Genomic DNA, 12,649 nt, shown 5'->3' on the forward strand with positions numbered 1-12,649 from the left:
CCTATATACCAAAAGAAAAATTTTGAAAATCGGTTAATAAACGGCGGAGTAATCGTTGAACATAAAAAAACGAAGACAACACCTCCCCCATTTTGAAAGTCGGTTAAAATTGAAGCATATGTGTTATTCTGATGTACAAGCTATATTATTGTAAAGTTTCATTAAAATCCGTTCAGTAGTTTTTGCGTGAAAGAGTAACAAAGATCCATACATCCATACATCCAAACATCCAAACAAACTTTCGCCTTTATAATATTAGTAGGACTAGTAGGATTGGCGTTTAGTTGTACAAATGTACAGGCCACTGTGATCTCAAATATCTCCTCTTTGGTTAAGAATTCAAAATTTAAATTTATATATTCATTTATTTGGTATAAGTATATGAGTTTCCAAAACAGTCATTTATTTGTTTTTTCTTGATTATTTTTTCTTTGGAGTCGTCCATATCGCATAATGGAAAAATTTAAATATCGCTTTATTTACGAACTAGTAGTTCCTGAGATTAGCGCGTTCAAACAAACAAACAAACTAACAAACTCTTCCGCTTTATAATATTAGTATAGATATGAGTTCTACCGTGGTTCGTGGCACGAGTGCTGCAGAAACAACTCGAAGAATTAACAATGTGTTATGGCGCTGGTGTCGCAAAAGAAAACACGGTACGGTTTTGGTTCCAACGTTTTCGTTCTGGAAATTTCAACCTTCAGAACAAGCCCCGTGGACGACCCGAGACCATAATGAATAATGAAGAATTAAAGGCTATGTAGAAGCCGCTTCATCGCAAACCACTTCAGAGCTAGCAGCAGTGCTTCGGTGTAAGTGATAAAACTGCTTTAATCCACTTTTGAAGCAAATTGGGAAGATAAAATTGAAAGGACTGCTGCGTTACGTTGCTCAACCGACATAACAATGACGGTATTTTAAATCGGATCATTACTTGTGATGAAAAATGGATCATTTACGATAATCAGAAGCGTTCGTCGCAATGGCTGTCCCCTGAAGAATCAGCCAAATCCCGCCGTAAGCGAAAATTGACTCAGAAAAAGTTACTTGTGAGTGTTTGGTGGACTAGTGCCAATGTCTTTCACTACAGCTTTCTAAAATCTGGCCAAACGGTTACGGCAAATATCTATTGTCAGCAACTGCAAACCATGATGGAAGAACTAGCTGCTAAACAACCCAGGCTGGTCAAACGCTCTAGGCCACTGATGTTTCAGGACAACGCTAGACCACACACTGCACAACAGACGGCCGCAAAACTGGAGGAGCTGCAATTGGAATGCCTGCGACATTCACCGTACTTCCCGGACCTTGCTCCAACAGATTACCATATTTTTCGGAATTTGGATAGCTTCCTACAAGGCAAAAAATTCAACTCCGATGTGGCAGTCCAAACCGCATTCAAATAATTTATTGACTCTCGTCCCTCCGTTTATTTTCGTAAAGAGATCAATGAACTACCCTTAAGATGTCAAAAATGCATCGATAACAATGGTACATACTTTGATTAATTAAATACTAGCTATTTGACCGAGCTTAGCTCGGTATTCGATAAAACACGAAGAAAATTACATATTTAGGTAAGTACCTAATATATTTTGTATCAAAATTAAAATTTGCTATTGAACAAATACATAACAAACTAGATGCCTCCATATTTTATATGTTATTGTACCTTTTAAGCAAAACGAATTATAATACGAGGGCTGCCTTTTATGTTTTGTCGTTTGGAATAAATACAGGCAATCTAATCGATTATCACCATTTATTGTTTTTTTCAAGAATTCTTCGCAATATTTAAAATGCTTTTGCATGCGTTCAAACCAGTTTTAAAACATTTATTCCAGTCTGAAGTTGGGTATTCAAAATGGCCGATTTTTAAGCGTCAACAGCTTCTACAGGTGAGCTTAAACGTTGGCCACAAAGACTTTGCTTAATTTTGTGGAACTTATTAAAATCCTTAGGGCTCAAGCCAGGGCTGTAAGGCGGATGATCTAAAATTTCAACGTTTTGGGTTCACAAATACATCTTTCTTTGACCGGCGATATGCGAACATGCGTTGTCATGGCCAGGAACATACGACGTCTTGAATCGTTTTTTTCGAAATTCGGTGATGACTTGTGGCAAACAAGCTGTGGTATACCAGTCAGCGGTAACCGATTTACAATCTTCGGGTACAATAGAGGCGATGTGACCACCCTTTGTCGCAATGGAGGCAAACATTTTTTTTAAAGTGCTCTGTGAGTCCATGACTTTGGTCGATTTTGGCTCATTCTAGAAAACCCAGACAGTAGACTGCTGCTTAGAATTTGGATCATAAGCATATATCCAAAACTCGTCACCATTGAGCAAATGATAAACGTGCTTTGACTCTCCTTGGTTGAATCGCTGCAGAGTTTTGCGACAAAAACTAACACGGGCTGTTTTTGGTCGTCGCTAAGCAAACAAGGTATCTTAAGAGAAATCACAATTTTTACTCCAAATTTTTCGTGCAAGATTTTTTGGACAGTGGTCCCTGAAATGCCCATAGATGCCTCTATTTCGCTATATATCACATAACGGTCTTCGAGGATTAGCTGCTGCACGGCTTCAATATTCTCTTGCGTTACGACGGTTTTTCGACGATCATCACGTGGCTGGTCACTGAGTTAAACTTCTAAATGCCAGCGTTCTATAATCCTAAGACATGGTCCTGCATCACTAAGTACAGAAGTGATCTCAAAACGCCGAAGTCGCGATAATCCACTTCGTTAGTTGTAAAAAATTATCGCACGGAAATTTTCCTTTAACATTTCCATTTTTACAACCGACTTGTCACCTTTGAATAGACGATACAATAAGACTATTCGACCAATCTGAATAATTTATTTTGTTTTTAAAACCCAAATACAATGAGATTAAAATCTCATATGTCTTCTTTTTCAATGATCGCGGGAAGTTTACAAACGACAGAACTTAAAAGGCAGCCCTCGTAGGTCCTTTAATCATCAATCACAATCCATTTTCCGAAGTAAACTCTAGGGGTCTTTTACCTGAGCTTGGTAAACTAGGGAATAATAAAAAAATGTATTTCGTTTCCTTTTAAATACTTTAATATAAATTTATATTTTTGGTAGTTCGTCAGTTCTTGCCGTTTACCATCCGTGGAGACCATGAACACCATGCACGCCGTGAGCGATGGGCGCGGCGACCACGCTGTGGGCGACCACGGCGGGGCTGGTGCGGACGTCGACGCGGGACTGGTGGGACACGGCGGCGGGGAGCGCGTGCGCGACCACGGGCGCGGCCACGTGCGAGATCACGGGCGCGGCCACGGCGTGCGACACGATGGCCGGGCTGTGGTGCACGTCGACGCGGGACTGGTGGGACACGGCGTGGGCGGGGGCGGCGATCACGGCGGCGTGGGCGACGGGGGCGGCGACGGCGGCGTGGGATCCCCACAGGCCCAGGGAGCGCTTGTGGAGGCTGTGAGCTAGGAGGGGCGAAGCGTGGAGGCCGCTGAGGCCGTGAGCGCCCCACGCGGAGACGGAGGGAGCGGCGGCGTAGACCGGAGCGTGAACGGCGTGGGACACGATGGCCGGGCTATGGCTGATGTCAACGCGGGACTGGTGGGACACGGCGGCGGGGGCGGCGATTACTGCGGGAGCGACATGGGCGATGGCGGCGTGGGCGATAGGGGCAGCGATGGCAGCGTGAGCGATGTGGCCGTGGGGTTCCAGGGCTTTAGCCTGGTAGTGGAGGGCGCGGGCGCCGATGACCTCGGCGGTGTCCAGGGGGCGGCCGTGAGGGTCCAGGACGATGGCGGGATGGTGCGCGGGCTGCGCCAGCGGCAGGAGGGAGGCGCGCGCCACGGCGGCCACGGCGAGGAACACCACCAGCGATTGCATTGCGAACGTGGTCTGTGCTGTCTGACGAACTGGATCACTTCAAACCCACACGGCTGACTGATACTTTTGGCCCGCTCTCAGCCATATTTATAGTAAACGGAAATGTAGTTACTCGCTTAGTTATGTCGTTGACCGGTAAAGTTAGAATCAATGTCAGGTGTAACCGACGGTGAATTGACCTTGAAGTATATTTTATTAATCAACCCTACTTTCACTTTAAACTGAATGCAGTGCTAATGCTTAAGGACGCTATCACATTTTTTTTACAAATATCAGCGATTTTCAAGTACCTTTTTAAAGAATTAGGAGTCACACTGCGAGGATATTTTGGTTTCAAATGAAAGATAATAATATATTCTTCTCCACGTCTATACTATAAACATTTTATAGCCGCATACAACATTTCACATAAATACGTTTTAACCATCACAATAATCGCAAAATATTAAAAAAATGGGGTTTGATTAGGTACCATTATAGCTAAATACACTGAAGTAAGGAAAATAAACATACAAAAATATTGTTGCTTATTTAGTCCCCTATACGAATAGCTAAATATTTTATATAAAAATAAATAACATTTACATTTATAAGAAAAATAAGAAACGCTCTCAAATTTCTTCATACATTTTCGCCCTATCAAGAAAGCGGCGAGCGTCGTAACCGCCACTGTACAAGGCGTGCTGATATTGAACGTTATTTTAATGTCCTTAAGGTCGATATTCGTACTGACCTGCTAATTTTTGACATAATTTTTGTGATAGCGTCCTTAACGTGAAAAGTAAAAACATCACGTAACAAAAATAAAATAGACTAACATAATATTACGTCAATTTTATTTAAAACGCCCTTATTTAAGGGTTTCACACACAGAGCAGGTAATGAATATTAATATACATACAATTACATCCCGGGATGTATAGCTTTAAATTATCTTAATGTATCACACACACAACAGGTAATGTAATGTATTATTTCCCTACATTTCAATGGTATACGCCCCGCTTGACGCACTTTGAGTTACTTGCTATTAGATTTACTAGATATTTCATCAGAAGATGATTCGGATTGTGATTTTGATGCGCGCATTGTTACATATTGTGCTAAAACAGAATGATATGGATTGAAGATAAGATATTTGATTGAAAATATAGGGCTCTGGGGAACAGACTGCCTGCAGTACCTGCTCTTAACAGCAGTGCTAAGGTGGCAAGTGGCAACACTGTGTGTATCTGTCTATCATACACATATAATATAATCACAGAAATTTTTGAACATCCTATGAAGAGAAGAGATGTAAAGTAATATACAGAAATGTATTGAAATGTATTGAGGTGTATTTAGATGTATCAAAATATAAATGTATACTTTCATATAGCTCTGTATCTTAAGATACGAAGATGTAAAAATATACATTACAGCTGTTGTGTGTGGTCTCTTGACGATTTCTATAGGAAGAAGTATCGAGATGTATCGTGCTATAATATACATCTTTACATTACCTGCTCTGACAGCCTTAAAATGACGACATTATTGTTGATAAGACGTTTCAAATAAACTAACACACATAACCTCTATCTTTGTAGCAATATTTATCCCGGCGAAATACATTCAAGTTACAGTTTTTAATCATACATATTTTTTGTGTAAGTATTTAATATTTTTTATTACAAAAAATTCCAGAAATTAAATGATTTTTATTAGTTCTATAAAGTTACTTAAAATATACACTTATAATAAAATCCTACTTAAATAATACTAATATTAGGCGGTAAAGGATTATTAGGTGGTAAAGGCGAAAGTTTGTATGTATGGAATTTTGTTACTCCTTCACGCAAAAACTACTGATTGGATTTTGATGAAACTTAACAATAATGTAGCTTATACATCAGGATAACACATAGGCTACAATTTTCACCGATTTTCAAAATGGGGGAGGTGTTATGTTCGTTTTTTTTATGTTCAACAATTACTCCGCCGTTTCCGAACCAATTGTCAAAATTTTTCTTTTGGTGTATAGTATATCATCCCAGTTTGGTACCATGTTCACAAAAGTGGTGACTTGATGAAGAAATCTATAAGTAATCGAGGGAACTTCTCAAAATTTATATGGAAACATATAATGACGTCGGTTTCGTGAGAAGTATTTTAATTTTTAAGCATATCCTACCAACAAGTAAGATTTTGCACCAATTTCATGTTATTTGGCACAGATAAAAAGTAGACACTAGAAAAAAGCATAGACTACTTTTTACGGGAAAATATCCAGTCACAAGTCTGTGGAAATTAAGACATCATTCAGTGGCAATTCAATCACATTTTTTTCACAAATCAGTCAAAATTAAGACACAATTGAGTTGCAATCGAGTAATAATAATAATATTTCCCATTACAGTTACGGTGACGGTATCCGATTTCTTGAGATAATACGTGAACATCTAACTTGCTCTTCCATAAATTGATCATAACGTGTGCTGTGTGCTTGTGGCGCCGTCCTGTTATAATATCATGCTCTCTAAGTCATACAGCCAACGACTTCGAATTTCCATAGTAAATTGTTAAGATTTTGCAGACATTGTTCGTTGGTGAACTTCACCATGATGAAAATGTTGTCTACTGAATAAACTGACAGTGACAGTTCGACGTTAAGTGAAACGGTGCGTTTACAAACTAAATTCAACATTTCATTCAACTATTGGAAAACCCTTTGCATGCCCATCCGACGCATCATCTAACTTGTGAATCACGTGTTCAGCCAGCATTGTCCTAATTAGTTAGAACAATGCTGGCTGACTTGGACGTAGTATATTTTCCAACACGGAAATTGAACCCACGACCTCCGCGTCAAGAGCCATGCTCTTCGCTGGACCAGGGAGGCGGGTCACAATTATTGAGCCGCAATTGAGTTGCAATTCAGTTCCAATTCGATCACAATTTAGTCGCAATTAAGTCACTACTCAGTCGGAATCCAGAAACAATTCACAATGATTACAATGAGTGCCTTCAACCACTGCTTAGAAGAGAGAACCAGACTATTTTCATGTAGGTAGACTGAACAGAACAATGGGATTGTACTTGGGCCTTGTAGTTACTACGCAACCTTCAAAATCACAGTGGTTTTCTTTCAAATGCAATACCAACAAATATATATACAAATATCTTTATTGCAGACTACTATAGTCTAACATGGTCGGCTTCAATCCAAAAGTAAAGATTTTTTTTGGAGTGTTGACTGACCATTCGGTTGAATGGATGTCCTGGCAAGGCAAACCTGAAATGTGTGAATTCACTGAAAAATAAGGAAACTTAAACGAACTTATCATTGTATGTAACCTCTTCCCCGAAAAACTGCTAGACCTTCGAGCTACCTGGCTATACGGCTAAGCTTTCTTATCACATGACTTGTCTACCATTCATGTGATGCGACATTATAGGATGTAACTGACTGTTGTAAAATTTTACAGTAATTAGGTTGACTATCGGGACCTGACTCTAGCGTCACAGCTTATTTGATTGACATTTAAAACAAACTATGAACAAATATTTGAGGTTTGAGATTTAAAATATCTAAGATAGAATGCAATATACAATGGCGTTTAAAATAAAGGAATAAATAAGGAGAACAACGTTTTGATTTAACATAATATTATTAATAACATTATGTCTTTTGTTTATTTTCAAATGCTTTGGAATATATTTTTGGCAGTTCGTCAGTTCTGGCCGTTTACCATCCGTGGAGACCATGAACACCATGCACGCCGTGAGCGATGGGCGCGGCGACCACGCTGTGGGCGACCACGGCGGGGCTGGTGCGGACGTCGACGCGGGACTGGTGGGACACGGCGGCGGGGAGCGCGTGCGCGACCACGGGTGCGGCCACGTGCGAAATCACAGGCGCAGCCACGGCGTGCGACACTATGGCCGGGCTGTGGTGCACGTCGACGCGGGACTGGTGGGACACGGCGTGGGCGGGGGCGGCGATCACGGCGGCGTGGGCGACGGGGGCGGCGACAGCGGCGTGGGATCCCCACAGACCCAGGGAGCGCTTGTGGAGGCCGTGAGCCAGGAGGGGCGAGGCGTGGAGGCCGCTGAGGCCGTGAGCGCCCCACGCGGAGACGGAAGAAGCGGCGGTGTAGACCGGAGCAGCGACGGCGTGGGACACGATGGCCGGGCTGTGGCTGATGTCAACGCGGGACTGGTGGGACACGGCAGACGGGGCGATGATAGGTGCGCTGTAGGCGTGGGCTCCGTACAGTCCCAGGGAGCGTTTGTTCAGGAAGTGGCCGTATCCGGAGTGCGCCAGGAGCGGGGAGGCGAGGGCAGAGTGCGCGCCCCAGGCGGGGGCGGCGACGACGGCGGCGTTGCCGAGGTATCCGTGCTCCAGAGCCTTGGCCTGGTAGTGGAGGGCACGGGCGCCGATGACCTCGGCGGTGTCCAAGGGGCGGCCGTGGGGGTCCAGGACGATGGCGGGATGGTGCGCGGGCTGCGCCAGCGGCAGGAGGGAGGCGCGCGCCACAGCGGCCACGGCGAGGAACACCACCAGCGATTGCATTGCGAACGTGGTCTGTGCTGTCTGACGAACTGGATCACTTCAAACCCACACGGCTGACTGATACTGTTGACCGGCGCCCGACCATTTATATACTAAACGGAAATATATAAAAAGTTACACGCCTTTGTACGTAATTCTCCGACAATGTTAGAACAATGTTAAGCGCGTGTTCAAATATAAATAAAATAATCCTTGAGGTGCAAAATTAACTTTCATTTAAACAATTATTTATTGTTATTTTTTAGCCTATAAGTGCCTTAAAATAGTAAATAGTCCGCAGTGAACCAAGTTTTGTTTATTACAGAATCCTAAACCCTAACCAGCTGATCTTTTGTATAAAGATGGGTTAATAGTTATAATATCATTGTTCTACAAATAGAATATATTTTAGGACAATCAAATCAAATTATTAAATCCATTTTATCTCTGTTAGCTACCCCTTTCAAGATTGTTCGCAAATAAAATTGTTGTTTGCCTTATCAAAATGAAGCTACTCACAAAAAATTTGCCCCCTCGTTCGGTCAGAATCTTCCTTTGCGGCCTACACGCATTATCGCCACAATAGGAATAATCTGCACTTTGACCAACACAAATTTAAAAAGCATAAAATTAAATTAAACTAAGAAATTAAAAAAAACCGCCTAACACCTTTAAATAGTAATAAAATAACCGCTAATTTAGATGTTTGATTTCACATAATTTAAGGATCAGGTTCACAGCGAATGAACGACACAATCAGGGACTTGGCGATACAAAATGCAAAAGTCGCTGTTGTCGTAGCTTACTTGGCGGTCCTCCGACAAACCGTGACAACAATAAATAATGAACTAAAATATTACTCTACACTTGAGAATTATTTTAACTTAAAGTCAGTAAATATTATTTCATTACTTTTTAAAAGGTGTCTGGCGGGGTTTTTTTTATTTCTTAGGGTGGGTTGCACCAATGGCGTGGTTAAAGTTAAAATTATGGTCAAAGTTATGGATATAGTTATGGCTAACTTTAACTTTAACCTTAACTTTGACCACAGAATTTGACAGATGACAGCTGGTCTGACAAGGCTTGATATGAACGTAGGCGGGGGCGCTGCTGATAAAGGTAAACTGTCAAAAATGGCGTTTTTGTATGATGACATCGTTAGTTCTTTTTTTCGCCACGTTTATTCAAAGCCTTGTCGAGCTCAAGGTTATGGTTAAATATGGCGTCCATTTTCTACTTTAACCAAAGATTTGACATTTGGCATTGTAGTTATAACTTATAGTTAAAGTTTACAGTTATAGCTAAAGTAAGTTAGTGCGACCCACCATAAAAAACCTTTCATACGATATAGCATTGGCACAGGCGAAGCCGCGGCTATTTATATAAATATCTAAATAGGACTAGCCTGTTTTGAGGTGTTAAGTTTCAAAAATTCTAAAGTTGCTGAATTTTTGTTCATGGATAGAGTCATGCTTAATTACTTTATTTTTCACTTTGTGTCATTTCTGATAATTGCTTATTGAGTATATCAAAAAGTTGTCGATTTTTTAAATTTTGTATAAAACTCCCTGATAAAAATTTTACTAAAAAATAACAATGCCATCATATCTATGCAGTATTTTTTATCATCATATTTATATGCAGTATATTTTTTCCTTGATATTGATTCAAGTTACACTTTTTGAATTTTGAGTGTAGTGACCGGTAGGAAAACATTTTTTTTCCTTTTATTGAGTAAATGAGAAGTTGTTTAACATATTTTTTATTATCTTACAATTATACATGAGCAGTCTACACGCATACGTCTAGTCGCACGCACACAAACACCGAGCCGAAGTCTGCCGACGTAGCTGGTTTTGAGGTTTTTTGATTCGGCCGCCGCGCTCAAAGCCCGCGATAAAAGCTATGTAATCGATACTTCCATACTAATATTATAAATGCGGAAGTGTGTCTGTCTGTCTGTTACCTCTCCACGTACTAACCGCTGAACCGATTTTGCTTAAATTTGGCACGGAGATACTTTGAGTCCCGGGAAAGGACATAGGATACTTTTTGTCCCAGAAAAATGTACGGTTCCCGCGCGATAGACGAGTTTTGACGCAACGAAGTTGCGGGCGTCATCTAGTGGCTTATAAAATTAGAGTTTCTGAAACAACAATAATTAGTCCCAGGTTGAGGCGGCGTATCTAATAATTGCTAAATTACTAGGAAACCCGTCGACAACACAAAACGTAACACGTTAGGGTCAATTCAGACCGCAACGTGACGCGTAGATGCATTTCTAAATTAGTATGGATTTGACAGATTCGCAAGACGTCTCACGCTGGCGACATCTGTCAAATCCATACAAATTTAGGTCGCGTCGCGTCGCTATTATTGACCCTAAAGGTGGCTTTCGGAACTTTGCCGCGAGCGACCGCGACCGACGAAAATTCAAACGAAATGCCACTTTATGACATAGGCGATAGGTTTCATTTTACTCTACCAACTAGCTTTTACGCCGCCGCCGGCGGCAGCGTGGGTCGCCACCAAAATGTCAGTAGAAAATGACACTTATATTCTATGTCATAAAGTAGCATTTTATTTGAATTTTCACCGGTCGCGGTCGCTCGCGGCAAAGATCCGAAAGCCACCTTCAGGGTCAATTCAGACCGCAACGTGACGAGGCGAGGCGCGACGCGACGCGACCTAAATTTGTATGGATTTGACAGATGTCGTCAGCGTGAGACGTCTTGCGAATCTGTCAAATCCATACTAATTTAGAAATGCATCTACGCGTCGCGTTGCGGTCTGAATCAACCCTTATAAGTTATTGACCTAAAAGTATCACAAAAGCTAAATTTTAAATTTGAAAATATTTCCTAAATATCTCTGGAAGCAACATACCAAATTGACACAAAATCATATTTTAGGCTTACCTGGTGGTCCCGAAACTATACACAAAAAATCAAATACTTTAGAATTTTTGAAACCCCAACTTATCCTTATTGAAGAATAAACGCTGGCTAATATAATTTAAGACTATGCAGTTATGCACTAACTTTCGTTTACAAAAATTGTTACAAAATTAAATAAAAAAATACTTTATTTCTAGGGTAATGAGTCTCCCAGAAAGCAATAATTATTACTTTAGGTGTTAATTGGGCGGTTTGCGCAAATTTTGATAAAACTTACGATAGTAGAACATGTTGTTAGCTAATTTCAAGCAATTAACCGTGAATAAATTTTACTTGAAACAAATAAAGATTTTATACTAATATATTTTTTGCACGACTTCGCCAGAAAACCCATCTGGTTTTATTTTTCGAGCATACGTATATTGTAAATTGTAATCATTTAAAATATATATCTTGGTACGCTTCTAAGAGCTCTTAGTTAGGTCATGGAGCCCGGGTTTTCCCAGTATTCGAAAGCCTAGGTAAACCTGGGTTTTGTGGTTCACAAAAAAACTGGATTTAAAAATCAGCCAAGTGCGAGTCGGAGTCGCACACGAAGGGTTCCGTTCCGAAGGGTACAATTATAGACGAAAAATAGGTAAAAAATTGTGATTTTGTATGGGAGCCCCCCTTAAATTTTTATTTTATTAAAATATTATTATTAATTATTAAAGTAGACATAACTAAGTCCTTTATGAAAATTTCAAGTACCTAGCTGTTGTCATTTTGTTGGCGTTTACGATAATCGCTTGCCACTTGTCTAGTAGGGCTGGTGATTGTCTGACATGTAAGATGCGTCGGATGGACATGAAAAAGTCGGTCCTGCGCCTGATCTCTCGCCAGTCGCGTCGGTCGTCCGCCCCACTGGGTTATGAGATTAAGGCGACGCCTTGATAATTTGGCTGTACCGATATCGATTTTTCTCTGCAATGACTAAAGCTAAGAAATTAAAGTTCATTGTCAATATTCAATATTCATCATGTCTTTATCTTTGAATTACCCATAGCATAACATAATTTGGCCATAGCTTATGTATATGAAATGTACTAGCTGTTACCCGCGACTTCATCCGCGTTAACATAGTATAATAACAAAGATGGATAGTTTTTTCCATAAGGAACCACAAATTATACAAAGGGTAAAAACGAACCCTATTTAAGCAAACGTCAAACGCAAACGTCAATAAACTTTCATGTTTCTAACTCAAGAAATTACGGACTTTCATTGAAACTTTCTACCCCAATTTCACCCTCTTGGGGGTAGAATTACCAGAAACACTTAAATACGTATCCAAT

General features: G+C 40.7%; 1 protein-coding gene across 1 annotated transcript; it reads right to left on the bottom strand.

Annotated features, from left to right (window-relative positions):
• Positions 1 to 3,074: 3,074 nt before the first annotated feature.
• On the bottom strand, positions 3,075 to 8,479 carry LOC121738324. Its single transcript, XM_042130304.1, has 2 exons — positions 7,638 to 8,479; positions 3,075 to 3,637 (listed from the first exon to the last, which is right to left on the bottom strand). Exons 1-2 carry the CDS (start codon positions 8,437 to 8,439, stop codon positions 3,135 to 3,137), a joined length of 1,305 nt encoding a protein of 434 aa, XP_041986238.1. The 5' UTR covers positions 8,440 to 8,479; the 3' UTR covers positions 3,075 to 3,134.
• Between the last annotated feature and the right edge of the window lie 4,170 nt (positions 8,480 to 12,649).

This window comes from Aricia agestis, chromosome Z (assembly GCF_905147365.1).
Source record: "Aricia agestis chromosome Z, ilAriAges1.1, whole genome shotgun sequence".
Taxonomy (NCBI): Eukaryota; Metazoa; Arthropoda; class Insecta; order Lepidoptera; family Lycaenidae; genus Aricia; species Aricia agestis.